Here is a 22,532-nt window from a genome sequence, read left to right as displayed (position 1 = left end):
TCAATTACCGTGGCTTATTACGCCAACAGAAATAAGAGCCAGCCCGGGCAGGTGTAACGCCATAATTGAACATTAAAACTTGTTAAGTTTAATTTGGCGCTAACTATCCACCTCCGACATTTTCATTTTCACCCGCGATTTCGTCGTTCCTTTCGTTAACGCGTTAAATCTCGCGCGTTCCTTCGATTCCTTGCCATTAAAAAAGTCACAAAATCGTAAATTTATCACGAAAAGAAAATCCTTTAAATATCAGTTAAATCGTAGAGATTTCAACACGCGTTTAACGCGCTTTTCTTCTGTCATCTTCGTGTATTAAAGATCATAAATTTCGTATCTTCTTTTACACGAAACGAATATTTCATTTCGATACTTCCTACCTGCCAAACAACATATCCAAAATCATAAATCTTACATTTCTTGTACGAATAATTCGTTTCGAAATTCATCAGCTGCGAAAGTACTTGTGCGAACGTTCGTTGCATACTTATTCAACTATCTTAGAAATTAACAGTTTTGTTGCGTGGAACACAGTCGCGAAACGTTTGATCGGAATTTGCAAATTGCCAAAAAGGATATTATTTTTTGTTTCCTCTCTCGAAAACGCGAAACGAATCGCGGCAAATTGATCGTACGAGCAGGTGTAGCGCATGAAGGCGGTTACGCGAATATTCGGTAAAAACAATTCGGGCAAATGTTTATCGTGCTTGGAACTTCGTGAATTTTGCGAACGTTGTTAATTTTTCTTTTTTATTTTTCATTTTCGACGACGATTTATCAGACGACGTTCGAACGGGCTCGTTGGGAAAGTTCGTTTCTCTTTCTTTCTTTTTTCGCGATTGAAAAAGAGCAAAGTCGAGCAGAGAAAGGGGAGAGAAAATGGTGATTAAATAGTCGTTGGAAGTTTTTCGTTACGCTAGGATTTCAGCTTGCTTTCTGACAGGTAGATAAATTTAATGACGAATTTCTCAGTTCGAACGTAATCCCCTTTATTCACGGAAATCTATTTTCCATGGAGATTTGCTGAGCCGCGGTTAAAAAACGAGATGACAGCCAACCAGATGTTCGTAACGATCTGATATTTGATCGAATCGTCGGAACAAAAGGAAGCTTCTGAAAATTTACTTCTTTCGCGCGGCTCGAGTAATATTATTAACGAAATTTTATAAGCCGCAAGTTGAACTTTTTTGTATAACACGTAAAACAAAATCTGTTACGTTAATCTGCAATATTGATAACGAAAGAAACAATTCTACGAATGAATTTTAGAAACTACGAGCCAAGTGATTATCCAATCGAACGTAAAATTGGAAAAATTGTTCACGCGTTGTGCAACCAAAGTCTGCAATTTATAATTTGCCGTTTATCAATTCGGTGATATTATCAGGTAACGAGTTATTGTGAAAAAGCGATGTGTTTTTCAATTCGGGATTATCGACGCTCTCTTTTCATTTTTCCCTTGAATTAAGGCTGTTACACACCTAATTAACAATAAGGCACACGAATAACTGCAACAAATATTTTATCGTTTATAGCAGATGCAGTGCTAATACTGTATCGATATAAGAAAAAATAACATTAATACATGGTTTGTTGAATAAATCTATTCCTGCGTGCCGCTAAGTGCATAATAGCCTTTGTCGAGCAGAACCCGGTCTATTTTTGCATATCCTGACTCGATATCGATTTATAAATTCTTTCAGTAGAATTATACGAGTAATCGTCGTACTTCCTTGTTAAAATCAACAAAAATATAAAACCGTAGTCTTCCAGTTTGAAACGATAAACTATTATTAGATTAAATTGGAGAATAACAATTCGACGATAAAATTCCAACACTTCCAGTTCTAACGTTTCTTCAGGATCGTTCGCAAAAATAACGATAAGTTCAAGCACGACTCTTCAGCGGTGGCGTTCGCGTGAACGATAATTTCACGTGCGACCGAGTAAACGAAGAGAGTTATACCACGAAATCGACGCGATTTTGCCGCATTGTTTGAAAAAAATTCGTGCGATTTCCGATTCGTGTGTTTCGAGGGGGGGTGAGAGAGCGGGCAGTGCGAGGCGATATCTTTCGTCGCTCTTCAGACTTGTTACATTTTATCGTTCAACTTATATATTCGTTTCGTCTGGTTTCCTTACCTTTCTGGACACTTCGGGGATCGTATATCGACTGGCCTCCTCAGTGTCCCTGTCGTTCGGCGATTATTGCCCATCAATCTCTCAAAATATATTTATCTCTGTATTTCTATTTGCCTTTTCTCATTATTTCTCGTTTTTTTTTTTTCTCACTTTAATACGTATTCTCTTTGCTCGCTCTCTCAAAATTCTCCGTCTCTCGTCACTAGCCATCAGATTCTCTCTTTTTCTTTTTCATTTTACAGTCCTATCCGATCTCTACTATTCGTTTGCCGCGCGCGCCTCGACAAGTCTGCCCCTCTGTGTCACGACTCTATATTGGAGAGAACAAAGAGACATCAGATACTTGTTTCTCTCGTTTCTTTGCGTTATTTCGATGTCACCAGCCAAGATATACGTGTATCCTCCACGGTATATATCCTTCGCTGGCTACCTTTCACCCTTTCTTTAACTTTTCATATCATATACGAGTACACGGTTACGTGCGTTCATGTTTATTATTATACACGTGCGTTCATGTACACGTTCAAGCAGGTATTTTATTCCTCGCCTCATCTGTACCTTTTATATTATTCTATGATGTTACTTTATAATATTCCCATATATATTATATCTTTTCTTAAATATCGGTTGACTCATCTTTCGTTCCTCTGTTTAGCATTCATAGTTTTTGTTCTTTTCGACGACTTTCTTAATGGAAATATTTGTATTACGGAATTGTCCGGAGCGCGTCCACCCCTTCAACATCGTCGCGTGTGCGTGACTCGCGCCAACCACGCGGACGCGTGCGCGATTCGGAGTTGGATGGACACGAATGAGTTTTTCGAGAAATTTCGACGAGATTAATCGACTGCGTCCGCGTTCGTGGCACGGCCCACGCCTCGGTTGTCTCTGCTTGCGCCTTCGAGAGGCGTCGCGACGCAGCCTGGCAATGGCGATTGGACGAATATCGCGATCTCTAGAGACGAATGAGATGGTCGCAAGGGCACACGTGAGTCTGACGCGACGATTGATGCGAAAGATTTGTCACGGAGATGATCGTTCCGTGGTCAGCAACATGTGCAGCGAAAATTGGATCGGTTTAATTCGTTGGTAAATTTAACGCTAATCGAACCATCGAAATTGGCAACTTTAACCGTGAGTTAAGAAAAATTCATCAGGAACTCTTTCGAATTTCTTGTTAATAAAAGCAATAAAATTGACAACGAATCTTTGGAAGGATCTCGGCAATTTCTCAATTATATTCGATTGAAATTTACCAAAGAATCGGATTCTTGAATATTTGCTAAATTTTCCTAATCAATTTGTAGAAGTTAATTTATCTATAAATAAGTTGGCTCATAAAACGAAGAAACACAGTGACGCAACGATTCTGGCCACGTTACTGTGCCAACGTGTTCGAAGTATCGGAGCAACATCGCAGCTGCTCGATTAATCGCGTTATCCAATCAGATTAAGTTGCTATTGCTGAGTATCGACACTGTGCCAGACGTCACGTTCGCAAGAACGATTAACTAGGGACCATCGGGTCGATAACCAGATATTTAACTTGATCTTCCCTTTAACGAATTACTACGCGGATTCTTGGAAACGCCATTGCCACAATTTGCTACCTCGCGATTGATTTTAACGGAGCCATTGGTCTGTCGAACGTAAATATCTACATATTGTTCGATTCGCTTCGATAGAGATAAAGAGTTTTAAAAGAAAGATAATTTATAGATAAACAAATCAAGATTTTTTTCCATCTACGATATTCTCGTTATTTTAAACAATAAATTTATTCGATATTATCGTTTGAAACGTGTGTTACGTGAAATAACAAGAATATTTTTAATGAACAGAGCCAATGAAACATACCGTAAATTTTTAATGACACACAGTGATCTACGAAAGTATTTGACCACATTTTACAAAGAACTTTTATGAACGTATCGAGCGTATTATGGAAAACTCGTTGAACTTTCGTTGATATTTTAATATTTTATAAATATTCAACATAGGAACGTGGTGTGTAAATTGCTGTTATAAATAATATAGGTTCTACCTTAGCTTTTATGCACATCTTTGATTATGTTTATTTTAAACTTTACCAACATAAACACCATAGTTATACGTTATTACAACGCTACTAAAATTTTCCAATGTTTCGTATAGAACATATACGTGTTAAAAAAATGTCTTTAAATATTCAAATACTTTCGTGAGACAGTGTATATTTAGTCTGGTTTGGAAAATGGAGTGTCCAGGTCACTTCAGGAGTCAGGATCACGAATCTCTCGATGCTCTCGAACGATCACCGAGTACCAATCGATCGATGGTACTCGAGGTGTCGAGTGGTTGATCCGGATTGACCCTGGACGCTCTTCCTGATTCGCTGTTGTTCCGATCACGCAATTATCTCTCAATTAACTATACTAAAATATCCGCTTCGAACAAAGAAAGTGACCGTGGCTCCGTGAAAATTCGACAAATTCGATCTTCGAATTTAATCCACCTGATAATTCTGTCTCGAGTCGTACTCGAAACACATTGTTTTCAAAGGCGCAAGCGTTTGGAACAGTTTCACGCTTAAAATTAGGTGCGTAGATTTCATGCTGGTAAATTATAGTATAGAAATTCTGTACTATTCGTTTAGCAATTTTTGGCAGAAAACGTGAAAAACGTATCGTTTAGATTTAAATGTCAAACGTTTACGAGCACGAAAACTCCGCGCGTTTCTTAAAATCTAAGGATCAGTCTCAATTAGGCGACCAACGTTTTGAGAAATTCAATTAGAAGCAGCGTTCCACGTTGTAGTATTGTTAGCTACGAGATAGAGAGTAAAAAAAAAAAAAAAAAAGAAATAGAGAAAGAATAAAATAAAGAGATCGACAGAAGCGATCGCTGGTCGCCTGTTGATTAATCGAGCGAGAAGCGCGATCGAACTTCCGCTCGATCGCGCTGCCCGCGTACACCTGCAATAAAAGAATTATAACAACACGTGTAATATAAATGAATTAATGGCGAATGTATACATATATATATGTATGTATATATATATATAAGTATAAGAATGTTCATGCACACCTCAATCTTTCTGCCCTCAACCACGGTGCCGTGTAGCCTCTCACGTGCCCGGTCCGCGTCAGCACTATTTGCGAATGTTACAAAACCGAATCCCTGCATGCAAGGACAGACAAAACAACATGCATTAAACTCAACTTACAGACTGCCAGCGCTCGGCAAACGGCCGACTGGCAGGCCCGACATTTCGTGCTTGTTTTGTACAAAATATTCAATCTGTGTCGTTTGATAAACAGGTAATTAAGAGAAAAATATTGGCGAAGAAAAGAACGAGAAAAACGAAGGGATGAATTAAAACAAAATAAAAAAGAAACAATAGAAAACGAGCGTAAAAAGATTGAAAGAAAAAGGTGAGAGAAAAGGGCGACGCGCGACGCCGCCTTTTCAAGCGACCTGGAAGCTAACGAGTGCGAGTTCTTTGTGGGGGTGCTCCGTGTGCAATTTACGCGGGAAACCTTTCCACGCGTGTCTCGAACGAATTTCTATCGATTCGATTAACTTTTCATTCAAGAATTGCAGAACGAAGCGAACGTTACTATATAACGCTCGGTTCAACGTTCTTGAGCAGATGCTCGCGTTTCTTTGCTCTTTTTCGTCCCTCGCGCACCCCATCTCACGCTTTCTCACTCGCCCTCACTTTGCACCGTCCTTTTACTCTCAAACCTATTCTTCCGTTTATTTCTCGGATGCACAATGGCCGTCTGCCGCTAATTAATTCTCGAGATGCTCTCTCGAGACGCGGCCCAGAGGCTCGAAACTTTCGCGGAATTTCTTTCGGCGATAGAACATTTATTCCGACCGTATAATCTCGAGGAAACAATAAACTTGATGAAATTCATCGAATATTACGGGCAGACATTTTTTTATTATTTTACCTGGAATTATTTCATCGAAGTTACTTCGCTCCACGACTTTACTTCGATCGATCAGAAAGATCATATACTTTCGAGCGAATGAAACTTTTTACATTTAAATTGAAGATCCGACAGTTTCAAGTTGAAAAGTGATCGCGACGCGATATTTTGTATAATATGGAATTGATAAGATATTCTCGGCTCGATATGTATATATTCGAGTAAAACATCCCAAGGGAAAATATGTAAGTGGGGGCGCGAAAGGATCAAGAGCACTCGTGTTTAATATAACAGACTAACTAAACCGCGTGAAAAGGATGGATAAAGAAGCACGATATTTCAGCCGAAATGTCGGTTTGCCAGAGAGTCTGCGAGCGCGTCATACTGCTTACGGAGACGCACCAAACAACGTGCAACAAATAAGTAAATATAAAATCATGGTAAGAAATCATGGTCATGGTCACATTAATCATCTCATTATCATATCATATCATATCATATCGTGTCATGTCATCATGGTCATCGTCATATCATTAAAGACTCTTGCTTGTACCGAGAGGTGCGTGTACGAGAAAAAAGAAAAAAAAAAAAAAATTAAAAATATGAGAAGGAGGTTAGAACACGAGGAACGATTGGAAGGGAAACAGGATCTTAGGACTTTAATTAGGTGTGTTTCTGTGCTGTGTGTGCTCGTGTGTGGTGCCATTCGTCTGTGCGATCGCTTCGAATACGATAGTGATTGAAGAAATTGTAAAATCGAAGCTTTTAGTGCCGTGAATTGGGATACTTTGGATAATATTCGACGCAAATACGCTCACACCTTTTCTCAGATTTCGAAAGAAACGCAATTCAAGGAAATACCTTAATGGAATCGTCATAAATTTCCTTATTACAAATATCACTTCGACAGGTTATTAGACAAGTATAATTCGAAAATGTATCTCGAAAGAATCGCCATAAATTTTAACATATGTTGCACATATTCCTTTCCCTTCCAACGACTATCAAGGAAATATAATTCGTGAATATATTACCTTACAATCGTCATAAATCTCAAGAGGATTACGCAAATGCCTTCCATACCATAAATACGACTTCCAGAGCCTATTAAAAGCAAGTCAATCGAAAGTATATCTTCCAAGCACCTAAATTCTTTCGTTCTGAACGTGACTTTCGTTTACCTAAACAACATTGACGAAAAGAACTCTATCTTCGGAAAAACGATTTTCTAACCGATATTTTCTAAAAAAACAAAACAGAGCTCGCATCGTTATGTCAAAAATGAAGCAAATATAGTCTAAAAGATGAAGACCTACGTTATCATCGCAAAAATGAAACAAACCCATTCTAAAGAGTACAAATTCGCGCTATTGTTTGAAAAAATCGAAACAACTCGGTTCTAAAGGCGCACAGGTTCTTACGCAATAAAATCAAACAGCTTCGATTTCAAAGCAAAAAGAAAAAAAAAAAAGAAGAGAAGAAGAAGAAAAACGTCTTTCTCTGCCAAAGAAACTAATTTCGCGTAATCAGAAATGGGAAAAGACGAAGAGGGTCGGACGAATAATCAACTTGCTCTCATCTGGCTCCCCCTGTTACTGCCAGGAGCGGCTACGTATATCCAGACTATAGCCGTCGCTAAGAAATCGCATTAAAGCCAAATCAAATACGGCCTCTTACTCTCGAAGAACGAAAAAGGAGAGTGCAAAGTTATCGTGTTCCTGACGTAATACGCGGCCAAGGAACCGCTGTTTCCCTCTCCTCTAGCCCCTCTACTCTCAAGGAACATCGTAACTCGTTTCGCCGGAGGACTATAATCGAATCGATGGTAGGAAATTGAATTGCCCCGTGGAGGATTCCCCTGGAATAATCGAGAGCCACGATTTCTCTGCGTTTCGTTAATTAATCGTAGGCGAGGGAGCGGTTGCTGCTGTGCTTGGTTAATCGAGGACGAGGAGGTAGGAGTTAATTTCAAGGGAAATTTCGAATTTCTGATTTTTCATGCGCAGCTACTATTTTAGTTACTGTGGAATAGCCTGGCACGATCTACGTGAGTAGATTGCGGACCTTTATACATTTATGAGAATTTCGAAAGCGTAACAATCCGAAGGATGTGAGTAATTTAGAAAAATGTATCTAATATCCGGAATATATATAGATAGTCTTTATATTAATAGGTAAAAGCAATGTGTTCTATCTAGGTTCCATCTTTATAATTACATTCACAGAGACGTTGATTTGCATGATAATCCGCAGCTGCTATAATTCAATGTTAGAATTTCTAAAGTTTTTACGTTGGAAATCGTTAATGGTAAATTTAGGTGAAAAATTTCCATGAAACTTCTATATCGCAGCGAAGAGAAGATTATCGACCATCTGCATAGGAAAAATTTGTTACCGTTGCAAATTCTCACGACGAAGCCCACTCGACTGCAAGATTTACGTCTTAAGCTTTCGGAACTTCGCCGTTGCTCACGGAACTTCTTGACTTCCATTTTGAACTTCTGAATATTTTAATCTGCTTTCGAGCTTGCCTTTTGCGCCGCTGAATTTTTTATCTTTCAACCTCTCTAAATCGAACTTCCTGATCGATATTTTTATTAAAACCTCAAGTAACTTTTCCCTAAAGCGACGCGAAAGCTATTTTTTACTTAACAACATCGTCTATTCTTTGTTGTAATATTCTGTTGTATATTCTTTGCTCGAAGGATATTCGACAAGAGCGAGAAACAATCGACGAAATGTAAAATCGAATATATAAACTTTTGCGATAAATAATATATCGTGCTAGTTAATACGAATATTAATATTAAATGGTGTTTCGACGAGAATAATTAATCAGACGGCCATTGTTCGTCCGCCACAAGCTACTATTTCAAGTTCTTTTCATTTATTACACGGTAATCGAATGGGAATTAATTCATCGTTTTAAATTATTCAGAGAAAGAGAAAGTACGTCAAACACGAAATTAGCAAAATTGGTTTCGATCGAGAAATTCATTAAAGTACGTGAATTCTTTATAAACCGCGTACACATATACAGCGGTTGCGTTCTAAAGGTACATCCGAATGCGAGTACCTTTATTCGGATACACTTCTGAAGAATAAATTTTCTCTGCAAACAATAACGTTAGAATTCCTACGCGAAATATCGCGAGCAGCACCGTGGTCGCGATGCAAATCGATTCGGCGATTATTCGATTCCCTTTACATTTTCGAGCTGTAGCACTGACACTGCGCCGCCGGCTTATCGACATTATGCTGATTTCCCAAGTGAATCGCGTCGCGCGCGCGGTTTGTCGCAAGAAACCCGTTGAAAATCGCGCGACAAACGACGCTTTTCCAGCTAGCTGAAATCTTTCACGATCGAACGATCGCTGCTTTTTCGTGGCCCGACTATGGTTTTCTTCTTTCGTTTTTACAATATCGTCGACTCTATCAAATTCTTCGACCTTTCCTACGTTACAACCTTACGAGTTCCATTTACTACTCGTAAAGTTATTTTCAATACTTTTTTGTCATAGAAATTCGAGTCGTAAAGAATTGTTCAAACGTTTGCAAATATCTTCCACCGATAATGAAAAATTCCAAATCGCGTCCATTTCTTCTATTCGTTAACCTACGCTATATTACGATCTCACAAACGTCATCTACTATTTTCGCAATTACTTCGAAAATTCCCTCGAAAAGAATTCCAGAAGAATGAAAACTTCGATCCTCTCCAATTCTTCAGCGTTCCGTGTATATTACGATCTTGCAAAAATTATATGTTATTCTCAAAATTATTTTCAAAATCGTTCGAAAAGGAAAAAAAGAAGAAAAAAGATTAAGAGAGATAAAGAGTAATTTCAAGCATTTTTCGCTTGCCGATTTTCTAGGAGGATAATGAAAAAGGAGGCGTTCCTTCTCAAGGCGAGGCACGGTTCTCGTGACGCTGAGATCGCGATCTTGGCGAAAGCCTCCTTTAAAGCCTTATCGACTTTCGGAAAATTAAGGTTAGCGTGCAATACACGACCAGCCATCGCGCCTAACTCCTCCTCTCTCAAGAAATTAATCCACACCGGACTCTTACCAATTTTTCGAACGCCTGCTGCGGAATAATCATCGCGTCCATCCTGTTAAAACGGACTCGCGATCGCGCGATTTTTAACCTTCGTTCTAACCCCTGTGACATATCTCTAACGATATTTCGAGGAATTAAGTAGGTTTAAATTCAGTTCAAATAGCATGAAATGTTCTGCATTCTAAATTTTCTTATTTTCGTTTAATCTACCTCTGAGGATCTCGAAGAAGAATGAAGTTGGAGATTGATCGGATATAAGATTTCTCAAGCATCCTGTATTATTATTGCGTTAGTGCACGTAAAATGTTATTTATAAACTAGTGAATAAGTTAATAACGAAAATCATTCATCATTATTCTTACTATAAACTTTCTTAACATTTATTACTAAAGGAACTTCTTTTGCTTTAACGTGGCTGATAATTACAATCGATAAATTCAAACTTCGAAAAATGAATATCTTGTATGCATCAAACTATCATTACATACCATAATAAAAAAAACGTGTTATAGTTTTATTATCATAATTACAGTTCTCTCGAAATTAGCTGACGTGTTTTATATTAATTTCTTGTTTCTAAAGTTTTTAAAACTCAAGAAATTTTCAACAGCGCAAAGTCACCAATTTAACAAACTCGATAAATCAGCACCACTTCTTTCTCAACTTTATTTCACAGGGTTTATCCGGAAAATTACGAGCAACGTAGAGAATTACTACGAAGTTTATAAAAGTCTCGAATAAGCGTCGAAAAACTGGGAAGTTGATGGCGCAGCGGCTTAAAAGCAAGGCCAGAAATCATTTGTTTAATCTCCGGCGCAATTTATCAGTTCTCTAGATTAGTCCTACACCCGTTGAAAAAATATAATTACCTCCATTAATTTATCGCGATCGCTGGAAACGTTTCGCGTCCGCCATTTCTCCGTGGATCTTCCGACGTTGAACGGATCTCGCGACAGGAAACGAGTATTAGAAAAACAAGCAGCCAGAGCTCGATAAGCGGTTGGCTGAGCTCTGTCACGAACGAAATCGTGCCACCTTATCGAGCGATTTATCTTCTCGCCAGCAATTGAATATCGAGCTTCCTTCTGACACGAACCGGAACTGTTTCCAGCTTACGTCCGCGTAAATACTATGCATCAAAATTCTCGAGACGAAACGAGAACACGATGGAGAACGATACTGAAGGAAACGTCGAGTTTGTTCGGGAGGAGTCAGACAAGTATTTTCGCAAGGACTGCGTTATCGCGATACTTAAACGAATGAAAAGATCTCGAGGCTCTCAACAGGGCTGTTGATGCGAGAATTATGATATTCTCGCGCCTTGGATCGTTGGAAGCCAATTAACGCTCGCGAAACGTTTTGTGAAAATTATGAGAGCGCGCGATGTTGTTGAGTTGAAATCGAGTTTAAGATAATTCGAGTAGGGAATAGCGCCCTTCGAAGTAATTTGGAGTATTTTTTTAAACGTTACGTTCTATTCCTCTCGATCGGTAACCCAAAGTTCCTGGAATTTAATAAATCTGCCAGAATACTGTTCAAATAAATGAACTAATTACTCTCTGTAATCAATATTAGATTTCTAAAATTTCGAGATCTCTGAAACGGAATAAACTTTCTAGGATATTAATTAAGCGAAGGGAAATATAGACGAACGTGTTATTCCTCTAACTGGTCTCAAAATTGTCTAATTTCCAGGTTTCTCAAATTGAATAAATCCTCCAGAATATTCGTTAACCGAAAGGAAATATACACGAGCTGTGTCCTATTTTCTCTAACGAATATTATAATAGGATTTTCTAATTCCAACATCTCACAGATTACATGGATCTACTCTAACCTGAATCGACATTTCTCAAATTGAAGAAATCCTTTAAAATATTCACTATTTGAAAGGAAATATATATGAGCTATGTCCTATATTCCCTAACGAATATTATAATAAGATTTTTCCATTCTGACACCACTGAAATTTTATAATCTATTCCGACCTGCATCGAGATTTCTCAAATTGAAGAAATCCTTTAAAATATTCACTATTTGAAAGGAAATATATATGAGCTATGTCCTATATTCCCTAACGAATATTATAATAAGATTTTTCCATTCTGACACCTCTGAGATTTTATAATCTATTCTGACCTGCATCGAGATTTCTCAAATTAAAGAAATCCTTTGGAATATTCACTATTTGAAAAGAAATATATATGAGCTATGTCCTGTATTTTCTAACGAACATTATAATAAGATTTTTCCATTCTGACACGTCTGAGATTTTATAATCTATTCCCACCTGCATCGAGATTTCTCAAATTGAAGAAATCCTTTGGAATATTCGCTATTTGAAAAGAAATATATATGAGCTATGTCCTGTATTTTCTAACGAATATTATAATAAGATTTTTCCATTCTGACACCTCTGAGATTTTATAATCTATTCCGACCTGCATCGAGATTTCTCAAATTGAAGAAATCCTTTGGAATATTCACTATTTGAAGAAAAATATATATGAGCTATGTCCTGTATTTTCTAACGAATATTATAATAAGATTTTTCCATTCTGACACCTCTGAGATTTTATAATCTATTCCGACCTGCATCGAGATTTCTCAAATTGAAGAAATCCTTTGGAATATTTACTATTTGAAATGAAATACATATGATTTCTAACAATAGAATTTCCTAATTCTGAATTTTCAGAGATTATACTTGTAAATCAGGACGAAACTTCAAGCTCAGACCATATTCTCCTATTGATAATCGAAGATAAAAGAGACAGCTATACTTATTCGATAATTTAAAACAGAACTGTAGTGTAGGATCGATTAGAATCGATTCAGTGCGCGTAAATAAGACGTAGCCGGTAATAGATGCGATCTTGAGATGACTAATTGGCCTAGAGCGTGATTAATTGCGGTACCTGTCGCGCGAAGTAACTATCGAGAGTTCCGATCGCTAATCCTGCGATTCCTTCGGCCATCAAACATCGCGAATCACATTCAAACTCCAATTGAACGTTTGTAAAACGATCTATGACGATCGGTGATCTTGAAACGATTAGTTAACAGCCGGGTGCGAGGCACGGAGTAATTAACGTTAATTTCCAAGTGTGAGCGTGTGCTATGGGCGATACGAAGACTACCAAGATAAGAATATTAATCGTGCGACGAGTAAAACACGCGGTTGAGCAGCGTCTTACATAGAAAAACGAAAGTAGACCAGTTTGATTAATTTCCAAGAAACTTTGTAACGATGATGATGATCTTCTCAATGAACGATAATCTTGCGAAGTTTTTAACGTATCCACGTGTATATCTAACGAAGTTTTTGCAACTCAACTTTTTATAGCGCACAGATTGCTGCTCTGAAAGTTCCACGAATTTCTTAAATTTCTATCAACGATAAAAAAGACCGAATACTTTTCGCAATATTTCCCTTAACGCTATGACGACCAGTTAACCTTACTTTTATTCCAGAAAATTAATAAAATATCGTTTTTGTTATATTTCTAGAAAAATTCAATAATTTCGAACATTTGAAAAGCACAATATAAACTCTAAATAGATAAATAGATGCGTACGAACCAAGAGTTTACAATCACTACGTGTTCCATCGAATGCAACAACTTAAGAGAGAGAGAGATGAATTTAAAACTCTGTTATCTTAAAAATCTTTATACGTAGAAATTTATCGACATAAGTCGACTATTGATATCTGTAGCATCAGTACCAAATTAATAACGAAATTAGCAAACGACTCGACACAAGTACCATCGAAGAAATATTTCCAATCTTTTGACAAGTGATATATATCGTATACAATGTACGTAGTTAACGCCCACGGATTAGGATCGTACCACTAGTCGTCATAGCATTAATATCTATTTAAAAATTACAAAGTACAATTCGAAGAACAGGAACAGGTGATTACCAGTGAACCCTAGCATCGCGTAACAAGAAAGAAATGGCAAAATGTGCAATTCGTCTGTGTACGAGTCACGTGAACCGATAAACATGATAATTAAGCAGATAATTGATGTGTGCACGGCGACGATGTGTTGGTGTGGCTAAACGTGCGTGTAGAAAGTGTTAAAGGATTGTAATTAGAGTGGCCGTCGGAGGGTCGAATGGGGTCGAGGGATGACGAGAAATGGAGGAGAACGAAGATAGAGGAAACTCGAAGAATACTTGAAGTTGAACCGAAGCTGGCAAACAGCGATATAAAAGCGCACAAAACAATGCGAGATTCAAGATTATATATATGTATATTATATGTATATACATATAAGTAAAGATAGAAATAGAGAGAGAGAGAGAGAGAGAGAGAGAGAGAAGGTGAGTTTTAAGAGACAAGGAGTATGTTCGTAGGTTTGTGACTTTTCTTTCTAGTATGGTGTATATGAGTTTTGTGTGTGTTTGTGCGATGAAAGTGGCACGAGAGATCTTTTTCTTCGTCTGTGTACGCGTTCGGTAGTTTGCACCCTACGTTTCTCCCCCTCGTTTAAATTTTCTCACTCACTTACTCGCTTTTTCTGTCTCTTTTGTTTTATCGAAGGGAAATAATTGGGATTGTTGATTTACAGAAGAGGTTCGAGGAATTCCAAGGCTCGGTTATTTTCAATTGGTTAGCGGAGATAGCTTTCTGAAACGGGAGTCTCCTTACGCTTTCACTGTCATGACGTTACTAAGTAAAATAAATACAAAAAAAAGTAACGACATAGTTAACCAGATAATACCGTCAAATAAAAACCGTGCTATTTAATAATTGATAGTTTTCATTGTATACACGTAATACGCTATGAAGAGTAAATGACACGGTTTTTTTCTACATTGAGAAACTCCGATTTATGATTTTCAAGGCAACTGCGAATTTTTACGAACGTAACTAGAGAAATGGAATCTACGTGAAAATTTGCTTTTTCCTGTATCCATTACATTTTATCATACTCTGTGTAATATATTCCGTACATTTTTGGATATTCCAATTTCCCACAAATGACAATCGACGAACTAAAAAAATTTGATAAGAACGTGTATGTTCCAACTATGGTCGAAACAATGTAAATTATTTTGAATATAAGTCTTCTCGATCATTCCACTACTTCCTGCTTTAAAAATTAATAAAACGTAAAGACCATAATACTAGGAAATCGCCAAATACTTAAGTCTTTAAATAATTATTTTTGCACGATCAGATCTCGCATTCAAACTCGCACGTACGAAAGGGAAAGGAGTATCTCTGGAAAGTGAATGGAAATAGGTCGTCGAAGGCGGAGAGAGTAAAAAAGAGAGTGAAAAAGGCAGAGAATAAAATTGCAACGAGAAGAGCCAAACGACACGTGAGACTGGAACACCGAACAAAACGGTTGGTGAGATCGAAAGCAGCATTTCTCTATCCTAAGACACATACGTGAGTAATAAAAGAGGTAGAAGCATGGGCCGTTTCATTAATACCTTCGACTTCGCCTAGACAAAAGCGTGCGACTACTATTTACATATATAATAATGATATAACAATCAGATAGAGGTACGTACGTACATGTACAGGTGTTATGTATAAATATGTGAACAGAGTGTGTATTTGTATGTATGTATGTGTGTGTGTCTTCTATATGTTCTGTGCTCGTGTGTTAATATACATATACGTATATAATATTCATTATATAATAGAGAGAGAGAGAAAGAGAGAGAGAGAGAGATACTTAAGAAACTTCGGAAGATGCAATGGTAATATAGATATGTACGGTATCATGCTGTTTGCGTTGGATTGTGACATGCAAAATGTCTGCTTCTAAATGTTAGAATACGATTTTTCTGCATGAGATATTCTTTCGATCGTTCGGGCATTGACAAGTGGAAAAAGCTTAGAAACATTTTCCGATCATTGGCAAACAATTAATTCGTAGGATTCTGTTAAACATACTTTTCTAAATCTAACTGGCGATACTAATAACATTTTATTTGTAAAATTCTGAACAATTTCGTACAATTGTAACAACTTAAAAAAGAACATAAGAATAATTATATCTTTTCCGTTAACAAAGAAGAAATTCGAATCAGCCATTTTTCTTATCGCAATCCAACACTTGCAGGTGGATTAGTAAAACGTCGCGGCAGTGTCTGTGAACCACAATACGGCGTGTAGCGAGACTAATTAACAAAAGGTGATGTCTCTCTCGAGAAAAAGTACGAACGCAGGTCTCAGTTTGGAAAGATCGATTCCGATATCGACAGGCAAGTCGTTATCAATCGTTTTTGGTTAGTTTTCATTACTATCGTCTCCTGCTTTTGCCTCGTCTCTAATATCTAAATTGTGTGTGTGTGTGTGTGTATGTGGGTGGATGTGTCTGTCTCTTTTGTGTGTAATATGTTTTCTCTGTGTATAAAAGTGTACGTGTGTGTATACGTGTACCGGCCTTGAAACGCCTTGGGAAACTCATCAGAGAAAGAGAAAGAGAAGGATAAGAATGGAGGTTGGTTAGATGTAGCTTCGGAAAAAATGAGGTGTGACAAAGTTTCATCAAATCAAATGGGCAGCATCTCCCGAGGGTCTCCTCCGCGACCGGAAGTGGCGGCAGCCGGCTCACCGGGTGCACCGTGTGTCCGCTGCTGCGTCCATTTTGAAACGATCTAATTTTTTTTCTTTTCTTCTACCATTAATTTCTCGAGCTCTCTTTTAAAACAACTGCTATTATTATTATTATTATTATTATTATTATTGATCTCTGTTATTGCTATTATTATTTCTTTTTTTAGCCCTGCTGTTCTCCTCGGATTTACACGGGACATGAAACAAGTGCTGTATTTCAATAGATTCTTAAAAACATTGTTAGCAGAATATTTTCTGGATAGTTTATAAATAATCGGTGTTGTTGTTCGCTATGATTTTACGCCGCCTTTTATGTACTCCCTTCTTCTATGAATAAATTATTCTAAAAATAAGAGGATAGCCGTAGAGAGGCAAATGTGAAGAAGCGAGGTGAACATCAGGGTTAAACAATTCCTTTTGCATGTTTTTTTTTTTTTTTTTTTTGAGCTCATCGAGAATTTATATTCTTCACCGACGCAAGAGAAGATCGTGAAGTATACTATATGAAGCTTTTTAGCTGCCGTTTGCTTTTCTTTTTCTTTTCTTACGTTTTCTTTGCATATTACAATTACCATAAGAAGTATTTGCACACCATTGTGTTTACCACAACACGTACATAATAATTAATTAATCCAAATTATATTAAATCTCTTCTTATCGTTTAGTAACTTTCGTACTATGAAAATGAAATGTAGAAACTGATAAAAAAAAAAAAAAAAAAAAAAATGAGGAAGAAGCTTCATTTAAAAAAATGCAGGTGTGTGCAAGTACTTTTTGTAGCCACTGTAGCTTCGATTGAACTGTACGAAACGACGAGAAGATCGTCGAAAGGATTACAAAGAGAATCGTGGAGGCGATTCGCCATTTGTTTAAGAAAAAGGTGTCGCGTGTTTCTAAGGAGAAGGTGGAAGGAGATGATGGTTTTTGGTATTTTAGTTACTTTAGATACCACAGTTCGTCAAAAGCAGCTGCGAACACAGTTACGCAAGGTGCACCGAGCTGCCTTATAACCAATGGGAGCTAAATAATGATAAAATGCGGAATGCTAGCTAGTAAAAATGCAATAGCTCGTCTAACAACTACGAGAACTAACACCATTGGTTATATTATGGTATGTATGTACGTGTCACTGGCACATACTCAGCGCGAGACAAGTGCGCCAACCGACTACCTTCGAATTTCAAACTATCACCACCTTTTATATAATTATACAAAATTATCTACTTTTTATCCAATTATATCACTTTGTATTGAAATTCTCTTTATTTGTATTTTTATTTCACGTATACCTCCTTCTATCTCCCTCCCTTTTTCCTCCTTTTCCAGTAACTTTTACGAGAAACAATCTTATTATCGAAAAAATGAAAAGAAAAATGGTAAGTCGATTAGCGCTCTCCTCCGCGCCGGTCTCAAAGTATCTCTTCTCCAAAATGCTGCACTTCATTAGGGATGCCACATTCCATTTACATTGACGAAGCTTTCGAGAAAAGGTCTCTCTCACAGACTCGCGCGATCATCACACACTCTCTCGTTCGCCTTAGCCTAATCCTTATTTCATGATATCCTTAGTCGAACGTCAACGTCTCACTCGTGTTTCCATTAAAATAATCATCGTTAATCGGCCGACGATTATTTCACAAAGAAATCGAGTCGATGTCGAACGATTTTACTAGGTTAACACGAAGAATACGAATAACTTAAATCCGTGACGGGATCGTTTAGTATCCTTTGGAGGAATTTCATTTCAGAATACATGGATTAAATTTCTCCAATCTTTTCTCTAGAAATTAATAATCACGATATATACTCTCGTTTCTATTTTACACAATTATCGAATTACTTCTACTTATTTCTTCTTCCCTTTTTTCTTTCATTTTTCCTCCTATTTTTCTTGCCAATTGCGTGTAGATTTCACATCGAGGATCCCGTCACGTCCTCGCGATCACTTAAATGCTAAAAAGCGATGGCAACGAGTTCACCGTTGTCGCGCATATTTCTTAGAGAATGTCGCGGCGGCATTTCAATTTGCAATGCAAAAAGTGCGTCGCCTGGTGCCATTGTCGAGTCGTTGGATCTCTGACGCGTAATGAATGCCGACTTGTACTTCCAGTTATACGCATCGACGGAGTTCGCTTTTCTGCAATTTATCTCGGCTTTCCTATCGACCGATTTCCCGTTACTTCCGCTCGGCCAAGGGCTCTTACACAACTCTGTACTGTCCCGATTCCTAGAATTCGCTTCTTAGCGTTTCAATTTCTCCGATGTTTTCTGTTATGGTACCTCACGTTCTTCGAATTCACAATTTACTCGAGTTCTACCAGGAATAAAAAATGTTCTACGTACGTATAACGGCGTAATGGATATTTTCCGACCTTCGGATTAGGAAACAGTACCATTATCCGATAGTATCAGACTGGAAACGATAGAATTTAACTAAACGTTAACCTATAACGTCGTCGTGAAGAACGAAGACCTCGAACCTCGATAAAACTGTTGTAAATCCAACCACATTATGATCACTATACGTCTTAACATCGCAGATCAATCCTGACTAATACCACATTCAATGATCGATTAAAATTTGGAAAAAGTGAAAAAATGTACAAGTAGTCGAATTAATTATACGTTGTGGATAAAAATTTATCAGACGCGGTGAATGAGTATATTTCCAAATAGCCAAAATACTAACGAAACATTAAAAAGTCCTCGACTAATCATAAAAATCTTAAATTAGAAAACACCAAAGTTGCAAATGGAAAAATGATTAAAGGCGACAAAACCGCAATTGCTTCGATTTTTCAGGGAACCTGGTTGGTTGGTTGAATTGGAGCGTGGCCTTTTATCGAGGCTCGGTTTATCCAGAATTCCGTGAAACTTGGCGCGACCAATCGGATCCGACCACGCGTCGCCAAGCGGCGAAAGAAAGAGGATGAAAAAAAAAACCGTTTCACGGATGCAGGATGATCGGTTGCTGGATAACTATCGTCAACGAGTTTAATTAATCCCCTTTCAGCATGCTGTAACTGGAACAGCTATATTCCGCTTTGGGATTGGCTGTTGCAACGACGGATGTGACTCGAGCTACACTTCCTCTCAGCATTCTACGCCACGATCGAAATAGACTTCCCTGTCGTGACCTAATAGCCAAGCATTAGCGATTGTCGTCGTCTTTCATTCGATTAGCGACTTCGATTGATTGCCTGCTCTCTGATAGAGTGACTATTAGGTTAATGAGTCTTTTATAATTGAAGGTCGGTGTCTAAACGTTTGGAAGAATCTCAATACGTCGATATAGTTTGCAATTAGGCAAAGTGGGATTTATTGTACGACAAACTAAGACTGCAAGTACTCTGTATTCGTGCTTTGTATCGATGCTTTGTACGTGACGTTAACGCTAGAAATAGCGTCTTTTAAAAATCTGTTAAAACGTTTCGTACTCATCGAAGATTCGAAAGAAGTAAATTTCTAATTCAACGAGTTTACAAAAACCTGAAAGTTTCTATATCTCGATTCGAATGGAAGCTTACCCCATTTACTGACAATAATCATTCGTCGCTCTAACTCTCGAATCTTAATTTTTCCAGCAAAAACGAACAAGTCAAAAGTAGTCGGACAAAGTTTTTAGCGCAACTCGATGGAATGATTCTTAATACAATTTACGGTACATTTAGCCGCTTCGTTAAAGCCACAGGTAAAATAATTATCCAAACGCGAAAACTTTGAAGCACGTTTCGATTACTCGTAGAGCAACAATGAATTCCGCTCTTAGCGATTCGTCGAGAATAGTTTTGAATATGCAATATGCAAGCTTGGAAATTTCCATCGCGTCAAGTTTCTGGACCAGGGTCCTCGAGAATTCGTCTTCGAGCGGTGGAAAGTCCGTGAGAGGACAAGGATGGTCGTGCCGTGTCTTGGAAAATCATTATTCGCGTTTTCGTTGCTGAAAATAATGGATTTCTGATCTAATTACGCCGGCCAAGACTCACTGCAGAAGAAGCATCCTTTTCTTTCTGGGAACTATTCGGCTTTTGTTATTGCTCCGCGTGAAACTTTCCACGCGATTTCATAATCTCGATGAACTTCGCCAAGTTTGATGGTGCGAGGAACAACGAGCTCGTCCAACCAGCTCCAATTAACCTCTTGGGAACGATGCACCGTTGCATTCCGATTTATATCGCGTTCGATGCTTCTTCTTAAGATTCTCTGAGCAGACGATCTAAATATATCGATAGTAGCAGCTGGATGTTACGAATATTTCGATTAATACTGAAAATAAATGGCATTGGTAATAGAAAGGTGAATTCTTAATTGATGAATTATATGCAAATTTTTATCAACGTACCTGAACTCGAATTAATCGCGATGCTTGAAAGTGAAACACGGAGTTGCTGTTTTTGAAAATAAAATCGTATCGTTCGAAGTAATCGTACGGAGAAAGAACAGGAGAAGCGAGTCTTCAAAGAACACCGAGATCAGAGTACCACGATCGTAAAAAGATTTCTCCTTGTTATTTGATATTTCATTATATCGACGAATTCGGTTATTTTACACTTCGCCTATTTTACATTTTAAAGGATTCGTAAATACCAAGATACTCCAATTGAAAATAAAAATGTCTATATCGTCCAACGATATCTATTAAACTGTCCTGAAAGTCTTTCTTCCGTAAACCTGTCTTTTACAACAGTACACCTTCGCACAAACGTGAAACCAGGTCTGTGGAATGTCACGGTGTTTATCTGAACGGACAAAATGGATCGTACGTAATTCGACAAAAGAATATAAAACGAAAAACGTGCGTCTATTATTTCCTCGTAAAACGAAAGAAACTTTTCGGACAACCTAACATAGTTCGAAGATCATTACTGTAGTAAGATTCCAAACAACAATCTCAGAATATTATCGCAAAGTCTGAAAATATACAAAAATATACGATGCAATTCCTATGAAAAATTATCCGCATTCGAATGGATCGTTTCGATCGTCCCTGATGCTTTTGGCACTAAAACTGTGAATTAGAATTGCGATAAAATCTCGCTACGGTCCTTCCTACAACAACAAAGATGATTGTTAGAACGATGCGAATTTATTTTTATAAGAAGATAATCTAGTGGACAATGGACGGGCGTGCGTGACATCGTTAGCGACCGATGCTATTGGGTTACTGGTACCGCCAGAGCTTGATGAAGTGCACTTGAGTGTACTTGACGCAAAGACGCTGAATATGCAAGCTCACCGGATGCCGGCTGTCGGCACGATGTATTACTGCGGATCTTATCCAGACCGCTGTCATCCATATTGAAACCTATTTGCATTTCAAACTCTCCTATACACTTGGAATCCTCTATGCCTCTCTCCCTTTATTCTCCTAGATCTCTTTTTTCGTCCTTCCTCTGGAAGCTTCGATTTTCTCATGCATAAACGAGCGACAATTAGAACTGCACGCTCGCGTTACTTCTGCCTGGTGTTTGATTCGATTCGCCGTAGAATCTTCAACGTGAGTCTAAGGAATTTGAACGTCGAGAGCTCTCACGAGCGGAACATTGAGCGGTAAATTAGATCAAGACTATTGAATTTTGAGAGTGAACGCTGCAACTCAAAGTTACTCGATTGCCTTACGAGATTAAAAATCCGAATGATTCGTTCGATTCGTTTCGCAGGAGAATCTGCAAGATGAATTTACGAAATTTAATTAACTCACCCGTTGCAGATATTACGCAGAAAATTGAATTGCAATCGGCGAATTCTAAGAACAGACAGACATCGAAACTGCAAGTTATTCAATTGCAATCTCGCAAGCTAAATAACCCAAGTTCTGATTTATCATTCG

At 37.9% G+C, this 22,532-nt stretch overlaps 1 protein-coding gene across 11 annotated transcripts in view; it reads right to left on the bottom strand.

The window, feature by feature from the left end:
* Positions 1 to 22,532, bottom strand: part of LOC139985967 (RNA binding protein fox-1 homolog 2) — a 183,954-nt gene that overhangs the window by 73,099 nt on the left and 88,323 nt on the right. For 9 of the 11 annotated variants that reach the window (XR_011799532.1, XM_072000891.1, XM_072000892.1 and 6 more), the window contains exon 5: positions 5,206 to 5,298. The exons of the other annotated variants lie outside the window; for them this stretch is intronic. Coding sequence is in view for 8 of the 9 variants with exons in the window: in XM_072000891.1 (XP_071856992.1) it covers positions 5,206 to 5,298 (93 nt within the window). In the remaining variant the exon portion in view is untranslated. The remainder of the gene's footprint in view (positions 1 to 5,205; positions 5,299 to 22,532) is intronic. 11 annotated transcript variants of the gene reach the window in all.

The sequence above is a fragment of the Bombus fervidus genome, chromosome 3, assembly GCF_041682495.2.
Source record: "Bombus fervidus isolate BK054 chromosome 3, iyBomFerv1, whole genome shotgun sequence".
In the NCBI taxonomy this organism is placed as follows: Eukaryota; Metazoa; Arthropoda; class Insecta; order Hymenoptera; family Apidae; genus Bombus; species Bombus fervidus.
This window is presented reverse-complemented; position numbering and strand designations above follow the sequence as displayed.